Source organism: Trichechus manatus, unplaced genomic scaffold, assembly GCF_000243295.1.
Source record: "Trichechus manatus latirostris isolate Lorelei unplaced genomic scaffold, TriManLat1.0 scaffold00113, whole genome shotgun sequence".
Taxonomy (NCBI): domain Eukaryota; kingdom Metazoa; phylum Chordata; class Mammalia; order Sirenia; family Trichechidae; genus Trichechus; species Trichechus manatus.
Window position 1 is genome coordinate 4,159,225 of NW_004444049.1, and position 11,185 is coordinate 4,170,409.

The following is an 11,185-nucleotide window of genomic DNA, read 5'->3' on the forward strand; positions in this document are numbered from 1 at the left end:
CAGTGGTAGATTTCGGGAGACGTAAATTTGTCTTCTTTTGCTCGTCTGTATTTTCTCATTTACATTCCAACTCATAGTGACCCTACAGGACGGAATAGAACTGCCCCATAGGGTTTCCAAGGCTGTAATCTTTATGGAAGCAGACTGCCACATCTTTCTCCTCGGGAGCAGCTGGTGGGTTTGAACTGCTGATCTTTCAGTTAGCAGCTGAGCAACTTAAGCACTGCGCCACCAGGGCTCCTTCCTATAACAAACATGAATCATTTATTTAACAGAAGAAGAAAAATACACACTTTTTAACCTAAATGGGAAATTATTTACAATTATCTACTGCTTTGTGCTATCAATACTGCCACTGTCTACAGCCCTGAGTATAACACAGCCATTTCTCAACCACATCCAACCAGGATGAAGACACTTACTTTATTCCAAGGCCATCAGAATTCTTGAAAATCAGAGGGTCTCTCAAGCCACCCCGCTGGATATACTCTACATTAAAATCTGTAACCACAGGAAAACAATTGTTAGAAAGGCAAGGGGTGTAGCTGAAAAAACATAAGAGGACCATAAAAAGGACCCTAAATAATAAAATAGAGACAGTATTCATGATTCTGAGTCATGCTCCATTGGACAATAAATGCTTGTTACTAAGAAGTATCTCTTAGGATACACGTAGAGTGAAAAGAGAAGCAGGACTTGAGGGGCCAGTTTGCTAGGTCTATATTTCCAGAGGAAATGCGGAACTTAACAAGGGGGAGAGGTAGTACTATTACTGAGTTACCTCATAAATCCTAGGCAGAAATTACCATCACTCTGTCTCTTTCTTGTCAGCCTGAATGAATGAATAAGGAGCAAGAAAATAAATAAATTCTGTCCACTATAATATATACCATGGCACCCCTGTTAGTCTGCCAAGGAGCAAAGTTGCAGGGTTCACATAGGATCCCATCTCAGTTCTGGAAGAGTAAGTATATATATATATATAAATATATATAAAAGAGCTTTTATTGCATTATTTTTATTTTTTATGGTATCGTTGTACTTTAAGTGAAAGTTTACAATTCAAGTTAGTCCCTCATACAAAAATTTATACATACATTGTTATGTGACCCTAACTGCTCTCCCTATACTGTGAGAGCATGCTCCTCCTTTCCACCCGAGTTCCTGTGTCCATTCAACCAGCTCCTGACCCTCTCTGCCTTCTCATCTGCATTATTCTTAATTAAACCCAAACTAAGGGATGAAAGAAGAAGGAAGAAGCATTTTCAGAACACTGTTGCTGCTGTTGTTAGCTGCCATCAAGTCAGCCTCTGATTCCTGGCGACCCCACGCATGACAGAATGAAATGCTGCCCGGTTCTGTGCCACCCCCATGATCAGTCATGATCAGCTGTGGATTGGACTGTTGTGATTTTGTGACCCATAGGGTTTTCAGTGGCTTACTTCTCAGAAGTAGATCACCAAGCCTTTCCTCCTAGTCTGTCTTAGTCTAGAAGCTCCACTGAAACCTGTTCAGCATCACAGCAACACACAAACCTCTGCTGACAGTGGTGGCTGCACATGAGGCATGCTGGCTGAGAATCAAACCCAGGTGTACTGCATGGAAGGCAAGAATTCTACCACTGAAACACCGCTGCTTCCCAACACTACTGTTCTACTCTAATAAAAGAGCAGAACTACTGTTCTACTTCTAATACAGTAGAGAATGACTCACAGGGGGAGGGCTAGGGGTGAGGGGGTGGCAAGCAGCAAGGAAAAATAAAGAACATCAACAGGCAATATTTTAGCTGCATATATACTGAACCCACAGTTCCCAGTCTGTTGTTGCTGTGTGCCACTGAGTCGATTCTGACTTATATCCACCCGACAGGACAGAACAGAACTGCCCCATAGGGTTTTCTAAGCTGTAATCTTTATGGGAGCAGATTGCCAGGTCTTTTCTCCCATGGAACGGCTAGCTGGTGGATCTGAACTGCCAACGCTTCTGTTAGCAGCCAAGTGCTTAACCACTGCGCCACCAGGGCTCCTTTCCAGAGTCTACCCCTTCCCAATCAGAGGCCTGCAGGTCTGCACCAAAGTGATACTGACCTTTTCCCTCCATAAAAGTCACAAAATTTGCATTGTATTTGTTGGTGTGGAGTTTCTCTTCCAAGTCAAAAGTTCTTTTCCCTTCAATTTCGTCATCTGAAATGCCATCGTCTTCATAGCGCCGTCGCATGGTACCACGCTGGGGAGAGAAAAGATGAGGCTGAAACCATGGACTTTTTCTAAAAGCAGTCACAGTTTCCCCTACACGTGCCACTTTAGTTGCTATGTCAAGCATCCATTTTCCTTGTCATACACATCTTTTCTTTCTCTCCGCTAAAGATCAGCTGATGTTCCCAGAATTCAGAGTATAACACAGTTTTAGTGAGCCACTGGGTTCCTTGTGAATTTTACCTGTGCTCTCTGAGCCTAGATATATAAATTCACAATGAAAAACATGACCAGGTAGGGTCTAGTAAACATTTTATTTGTCTACCACTGCCTATCAGAGTGGGGACAAACAGACTTTATGGACACTTCAAGCTGGGATAAAAATTTAATTTTTTCATAGGAGAAGGCTATGATCAGCTAGATCAGCTTTCTAAAACTACCTTCAAGATAGACCAAAACATTTTTAATGGATCAAAACCTCTTTTACTTCAGCTAAAGGAAGAAAGGTGATCTCAATAGTAGCATTTCTAACAGCTGGTCATCAATATTTAGTTTTAAAGAAAGCATGCCTCTCCAAAGAGACAGACAAATGGCTGGTAAGCGCATGGAAAGATGCTCAACATCATTAGTTGTGGTGGTTGTTAGCTGCTGTCGAGTCAATTCCGACTCAGGGCAACCCCATGTGTGCAGAGCAGAACTGCTCCATAGGGTTTTCAGGGCTGGGGTCTTTTGAAGCAGGTCACCAGGCCTGTCTTTTGAGGTACTTCTGGCGGGTTTGAACTGCCAACCTTTCGGCTAGCAGCTGAACACTAGTAGTTGAGTAAGGAGTCCTGGTAGCACAATGGTTAAGTGTTTGGCTGCTAACCAAAATGTCAACAGTTTGAATCCACCAGCCCCTCTGAGGCAGAAAAGAGCTGGTGATCTGCTTCCATAAAGATTTCAGCCTAGGACCCTACAGGGCAGTTCTACGCTGTCCTACAGGGTCACTATGAGTCAGAATCAACTTGGCATCTGTCTTAGTCATCTAGTGCTACTCTAACAGGAATACTATGAGTGGATGGCTTTCACAAAGAGAAATTTATTTTCTCATAGTCTAGTAGGCTAGAAGTCCAAATTCAGGGTATCAGCTCCAGGGGAAGGCTTTCTCCTCTGTCGGCTCTGGAGGAAGGTCCTCATCATCATCAGTCTTCCCCCCGACTAGGAGCTTCTCTGCACAGGAACCTCAGGTCCAAAGGACGCGCTCTGCTCCCGATGCTTCCTTCTCGGTGGTATGAGGTCCCCCAACTCTCCACTTGCTTCCCTTTCATCTCTTACAAGAGATAAAAGGTGGTGCAGGCCACACCCCAGGGAAACTCCCTTTACCTTGGATCAGGGATGTGACCTGGGTTAGGGTGGTGTTATAATCCCACTCTAATCCTCTTTAATGTAAAATTACAATCACAAAATGGAGGACAACCACACAACACTGGGAATCATGGCCTAGCCAAACTGATACACACATTTTTTGGGGCACACAATTCAATCCATGACAGCATCTAACAACAACAGTAGTTGGGTGCTTAACCGTTAGGGAAATGTACATCAAAACCACGATGAGATACCACTTCACATCCACTAAAATAAAAAAATGCAGACAATTATAAGCATTACTGAGGATGTGGAGAAACAGGATCTCTTGTACATTGCTGGTGGAAATGTAAAATGGTGCAGCTCCTTTGGAAAATAATCTGGCAGTTCCTCAAAAAGTTAAATAGAGTTATACAGCCCAGTAATTCCACTCCTACATATACACACAAAAGATGTAAAAATGTATGTCCATTCAAAGATTTGTACACAGATGTTCATAGCAGCATAATTCACAATGCAAAAGGTAGAAACAAGCCAAATGTCCATCAATAAATGGATTAACAAAATGTGATATACCCGTACAATGTAATGTTATTGACCATAAAAAAGAATGAAGTACTGTTACATGTTACAACATGGAGAAACGTTGAAAACATTACACTGAGTCAAAGAAGCCAAACACAAAAGGTCACATATTATATAATTCCATTATATCAAATATCCAGAATAGGCAAATCCATATAGACAGAAAGCAGATTAGTCGTTTCCAGGAGCCAGGGAGGGAGGGAAAGGGAGAGTGACTGCTAATGATATGGGTTTCTTTCTGGGGTGATGAAAATGTTCTAGAATTAGATAGTGATGATGCTTGCAAAACTCTGTGAATCTACTAAAAACCACTAAAATACACCCTGTAAATGGGTGAATTTTATGGTACGTGAATTACATCTCAAAAAGCTATTACTGGAGCCCTGGTAGCATAGTGGAAACCCTGGTGGTGTAGTGGTTAAAAGCTAAGACTGCTAACCAAAAAGGCTGGCGGTTCAAATCCACCAGCCACTCCTTGGAAACTCTATGGGGCAGTTCTACTCTGTCCTATAGGGTTGCTATGAGTTGGAATTGCCTTGACAGCAGTGGGTTTTTTGGGTAAAATATTGCTAAAAAAAATGTTGCTTATGATGCAAATTTACTTTTTAATATATTTTACTTTAACCAGTATTAAAATTTGCTGAAATTTCTTGAATACACATCCATGGGACAACTGGGGTTGGAACTGGTGGTGGCAAGGTGTTACGGGTTGAATTATGTCCACCAAAAATATGTGTTGTAAATCCTAACCTCTAAGACTGTGGTTATAATCTTGTTTGAGAATGGACTGTCTTTGTTACGTTAACGAGGCAGGATTAGTATAGGGTGTATTTTGAGTCAATCTCTTTTGATATACAAAAATATACTGTAAATAAGTGAGCAGAGGAGAGATGGGGTAAGATAGATGCCAAGACACATGGAGATCTCCAAGGAACCAGGAAACAGAAGCTGAAAAAACAAGAACCTTCCTCCAGAGCTGAGATAGAGAAAGCGTTCCCCTAGAGCTGGCACCATGAATTTGGACTTCTAGCCTCCTAAACTGTGAGGATATAAATTTTTGTCTGTTGAAGCCATCCACTTGTGGTATTTCTGTTATAGCAGCACTAGATAACTAAGACACAAGGGTAAAGAAGTCCTACCCTAGTGTGCGCTCAGAACAACCAAACCTGAAATTTAAAGCTAGGTATGATGATTTATATAAATACATAAGAAATTTATATACATATGTATATACATATACATAAATTTATATACATAATTTAAATACATAAGAAAATGAAGCACCAGAGAAAGGTCTCTTTGGGAGTAGACAGGTCAGGGAATGGGCAGAAATAAGTCATAGAAAATAAAAATTACAGGAAGGAGATTTGACTGTTACACACCAGAGGAGGGCAAGATACAACCTATCCTTCAGTTTTAGGCAGAAGCACTGAGGGATGCTAGCTATCTTTTCCACATTTGGCAAAAAGCCTTATAACACTCTTTTACCTAGTACCTTTGATGGCATAACTCACGATGCAAAGGCCAAAACGGGGACCTTTCCGTTACTCCAATAACGCCATCACTGTGAAAAATATTTTTAGATTTTTTTGTTGGTGGGGAGGGGATGTTTTCACAATTTCTTACGTGGATTTAAAAAAAAAAAAAAATCCAGTTCTCTCTTTCATCTGACTTTGTGCATGTGTCTAAAGAGAACTCCAAAGTCAAGTTCCAAATACGTCACACCGCAAAGGTGACAGCATTAGAATAAGTGTCATCTCCCAAAATAATTTTAGAAAGCATTCGTTTGCAGTGTAAGTTCTAATACGCTTGTCAAAAAACCCCAGTCTTGTTTTCAAACCTCAGCCTTTCCTAGATCTAGTACTACTGATCCTTCTTCAGTCAGGAGAAAATAAGTATCATAATTATCCCAACATTTGTAATATGGTAGTAAGAAATTAAAGAGCCCTGGTTGCACAATGGTTAAGCCCGTGGGGGCTAATCAAAAGGTCAGTGGTTCAAATCCACCCAGTTGCTCCGCAGGAGAAAGACCTGGTAAGCTGTTCCTGTAAAGATTACAGCCTAGAAAACCCTGAAACAGCTCTACTCTGTCACATGGGGTTTCCTTATGAGTCGAAAATCAACTTGATGACACCTGACAACAACAACAGGAAAAAGTTTCTCTGCGCTTTTACATGCCTTTCTTCTGCCTACGTTCAAGAATTTTTCCATTCACACTTTCTATACCGGAGGGTTAGCTGTGAGTCAGAACTGACTCAACAGCAACGGGTTTGGTTTTTCGATACAGAAGGGGTAAGTCTACAGGTAAGGCTTCTGCTCCTCCCAAGCAATGCCTATTTCTTAAAGACAACAGACAAATGAATCTGAATTCTTGTTTTCTTTTTCATTGTTGCAAATGGGAAGTCAGCAGTAATGTGAAAATTACTGTGTCAGTTTTAACACTGTCAAGACTAGGGTTATAAACCCTGATGAAAGTAAACATCTACAGCATATCTCATCAGTACTTTAAAAACATATTCAATTCTCATGATAACTCTGGAGATCAGCAGGCAGTAGTAACACAACCTCTGTTAAAGGTGAAACCCAAAACACAAGACCACTTTAACACTAAGGAAAGCAGCTGTCAATCTCTCTAGTCCACCAACATTACCAAATAATTAAAATTGGATTACTAGCTTGCTATGCTTTTTATCAGCGGTGCTTTTCACACAGGTGATTTCAGGCAACCTAAAGGAAGTCACTGGCCTCCCACAAACTCCAGCCCTCACCTGGCCCAGTGTCACAGTAAGTAGCAGGCACAAACTGAACGCTGAAATCTATTCCAATCACCTTTTCTCTCAAAGGCAATTTGCACTCACCAGGGTTACCAGTGAGTGCTGTACTAGGAACTGCACTCCTGAATAATCACCGAATAAACACTGACATACAACTGACTTACAATACTAAACTTCTGATAAAGAATTAGTTATTGTTCTAAGCTGCCATCGAGCCAACCCCAGACTCATGGTAACCATGTACAACGGAATGAAATGCTGCCCTGTACTATACCACGCCCATGATCAGCTGAGGATTAAATTGTGATCCACAGGGTTTTCACTGGCCAATTTTTATAAGTAGATTGCCAGGCCTTTCTTCCTAGTCCATCTTAGTCTGAAAGCCCCGCTGAAACCTGTTCAGCATCATAACAATACATAAGCCTCCACTGACAGATGGGTGCCGGCTGCACATGAGGTGCATTGCCTGGGAATAGAACCCGGGTATCCTGCTAGAAGGAGAGAATTCTACCACTGAACTACTAATGCCCCCAAAGTAAGTTTTAGAAATATCTGAATAGCAACACAATACCACTAACTATCATAAACTTTTCCATTCCTGTTTATACAACAAAGGTTCTCAACCGTTTTGGTCTCAGGACTCCTTTACACTCTTAAAAATTGAGGATCTATTAATTATTTAAATATAATCTAAAAAAATTACATGTTAACATGAATAACATTTTTTAATAAAAAATAATTATTTTCCAAAGCATATTAGAGAGAAGAGTAGCACTGCTTTACATTTCTGCAAATCTCTTTAAAGTCTGGCTTAACAGAAAACAGCTCAATTCTCATATGTGCTTCTGCATTCAGTCTGTTGTGAGATCACACATTGTATAACCTCTGGAAAACACCCCTGTACACTCATGAGAGAATGAGTGTTAAAGAGATAAATAACATTTTAGTCCTTTATGAAAATCGCTTTGACCTCGCAGACCCCCTACAAGAGTCTCAGGGCCCTCCAGGGGTCCCGAACCACCCTTTAAGAAACACTTTACAATTCTACCATTTTATATTTTATATAAAATAATTTTTCTTGCCTAAGATTATCACCCTGTGAGAGTTAGGACGTATCACAGTATTATTTTACAAATGAAGAAACAGAAAGGTAGGAGGTAGGGTCAAGATGGTGGAGTAGTCAGATGCTCCCTGTAGTCCCTCTTACAATGAAGACCTGAAAAAACAAGTGAATCGATTATATGTGACAATCTAGGAGCCCTGAGCATCAAAGGCAAAGTTGAGGAATCGGACTCAGCTGCAGGGGGAGGGAGAGGCGGTTCAGAAGCAGTGAGGAATTGCCAGACCTGACCCAGTGGAAACTGGTACCCTGCAGCTGGCGCACGCACTAGGGCAAGCAGTGGCGCTCGGGATGCGTTTTCCACATCAGGTGAGACCTTGCGGCAGAGACTCTACTCAAGCCTCCAGAACTCACAGCACTCAATCGGCAAAAGTAAGTACATGCGCCTAACCTACTGCGCAGATCAAAAAACACCCCCTTTGGGAAAAACCTCTCTCTCATTTACCTGCCCCCTCCCCACTCTGTACCAGGTCCTGGGCGTCTTCAGCCATTGCCCAGTCCCCTGGGCCGGACGCAAGGATCCATCACGTGCCCATAACCATTCTCCCGGCCTAGGAGAAGGAACAAATTAACAAACCGGAATAAATAGTCTGCCAGCTCCCCTAAGCCGGGAATGTAGGGTAGACACAGCTCCTTTGCCTAGGTGCAAGAATAAGGGGACCACGGACTTTGAATGCCTTTCACCCCTGCACAGACTTGTGTGGGCCCACTTCAACAGCATAGGCCCTGCTTAGCACAGTACAACATGGTATATACCTGAAGCCTAAATTCAACTGTCAACTATATGGTGGAGGGGCAGGTTCGTAACATTTGACACCGCTCTGCCCATTAAGCAGGGTTCTCACCTACCCACATCAGACGCCTGAGGAGTGGTGGCTCCACCCACACCACCTAGCCACCTGTGACAGGGGTCCAAGAATAAGTCGTGCCTCCCAGTCCTTACAGCCAACAGCATTGGGTGCCCACAGTCTGGCTGCAAAACCCACCCACAACGCACTCTAGGAACAGGGAGATGCTTTCCTCCCAGACACTCAGGGGCAGCCGTCAGCCCCCTGCCTTGCTCAGCATGTGTCCCCCTACTGCAGCCAGATACCTGTGCCTACACCAATCACCCCTGCCCATCTAGGACTGTGGTGAGAGCCTGCACCACACATCTGCAGACCAACTACCTGGACAACTGAGCTGAATCTATACAAGAAAAGTAAATGGACTCCTGGGATCGCATGCCTAGTAACAGATCTAATCACCTGGTGACAGGACATTAGAACTTCAAAGGTGCCAATAATCAAACTAGTTCACATGAGCAGCCTATCTGGGCATAACAAAACAAGAAGCTAGGACACAGTAAGCAAACATAAAATAAATATAATAATACATCGATAGCTCAGAGACAAAAGTCAATATCAAATCACATAAAGAGGCAGATCATGATGGCGTCAGCAAGCTCCCAAAACAAAGAATCGAGAAATTTTCCAGAGGAAGAGAACTTCTTGGAATTACTGGAAGTAGAATACAAAAGATTAATATATAGAACTCTCCAAGAGATCAGGAAGGAGATCATGTAAAACACAGAACAAGCCAAGGAATACACAGACAAAGCAACAGAGGAAATTAAGAAGATTATAGAAGAGCACAAGGACAAATTTAACAGGCTGCGAGAATCCGCAGACAGCCAGTCAACAGAAATCCCAAAAATTAACAACAAAATTTCAGAATTAGACAACTTAATAGAAAGTCATAGGAGCAGAACTGAGGCAGTCGAAGTCAGAATTAGTGTGAGTGAAGATAAAGCACTTGACACCAACTCAACTGAGGAAAAATCAGATAGAAGAACTTAAAAAAATGAAGAAACCCTAAGAATTATGTGGGACTCTATCAAGAGGAATAACCTATGATTGGAGTACCAGAACAGGGGGGATAACAAAAGTACAGACAGAATTGTTGAAGGTTTGTTGGCAGAAAACCTCACAGATACTGTGTAACATGAGAAGATATCTATCCTAGATGCTCATTGAACCTCACACAAGGTAGATCCCAAAAGAAAGTCACCAAGACATATTATAATCAAACTTGCCACAACCAGAGGTAAAGAGAGAATTTTCAAAGTGGCTAGGGATAAACAAAAAGTCATCTACAAAGGAGAGTAGATAAGACTAAGCTCGGACTACTCAAAAGAAACCATGCAGGCAAGAAGGCAATGGGATGACATATATAAAGCCTTGAAGGAAAAAAATTGCCAGCCAAGAATTATATACCCAGCAAAACTGTCTCTCAAATATGATGGCGAAATTAGGGCATTTCCAGATAAACACAAGTTTACAAAAACCAAACCAAAAGCATCAAAATATTACAAAGCATCTTTTCTGACCATTAAGCCATAAAAGTAGAAATCAATAACAGAAAAAGCAAGGAAAAAAAATCAAACACATGGAAACTGAACAATACCTTGCTCAAAAACTACTGGGTTTTAAAAGACATCAAGGACAGAAAAAAGAAATTCATAGGATCAAATGAGAAAAACACATCCTACCAGAACCTTTGGGACACAGCAAAAGCAGTGCTCAGAGGTCAATTTACAGCAATAAATGCACATATCCAAAAAGAAGAAAGGGCCCAAATGAAAACACTAACCCTACAACTGGAACAAATAGAGAGCAGCAAAAGAAGCCCTTGGGCAGAAGAAAGCAAATAGTAAGAATCAGAGCAGAATTAAATGAAATAGAGAATAGAAAAACAACTGAAAGAGTTAACAAGACTAAAAGCTGGTTCTCTGAAAAGATCAACAAAATCGACAAACCGCTGGCCAAACTGACAAAAGAAAAACAGGGAAGAAGCAAAAAACAGGAGAAGAACAAATCTGAAAACCTAGAGGAAATGGACGAATCTCTAGAAACACACTGCCTACCTAAACTAACACAAAAAGAGGCAGAACAACTAAATAAACCTATAACAAAAGAAGAGATTGAAAAGGTAATTAAAAGACTCCCAACAACAAAAAAAAACCTCTGGCCCTGACAGTTTCACCGGAGAATTCTTCCTAACTTTCAGAGAAGACTTAACATCACTACTAATAAAGGTATTTCAGAGCATAGAAAAGGATGGAATACTCCCAAACTCATTCTATGAAGCCAGCATAACCCTGATACCAAAACCAGGTAAAGACA

At 41.5% G+C, this 11,185-nt stretch overlaps 1 protein-coding gene across 3 annotated transcripts in view; it reads right to left on the reverse strand.

Moving 5' to 3' along the window:
• The window catches only part of KDM2A (lysine demethylase 2A), a 125,349-nt gene that overhangs the window by 47,294 nt on the left and 66,870 nt on the right, over positions 1-11,185 (reverse strand). For all 3 annotated transcript variants that reach the window (XM_023738165.1, XM_004383669.2, XM_023738166.1), the window contains exons 3-4: positions 2,088-2,226; positions 423-501 (exon numbers count right to left, since the gene is read on the reverse strand). In XM_023738165.1, the coding sequence (XP_023593933.1) occupies positions 423-501; positions 2,088-2,226 (218 nt within the window). The remainder of the gene's footprint in view (positions 1-422; positions 502-2,087; positions 2,227-11,185) is intronic.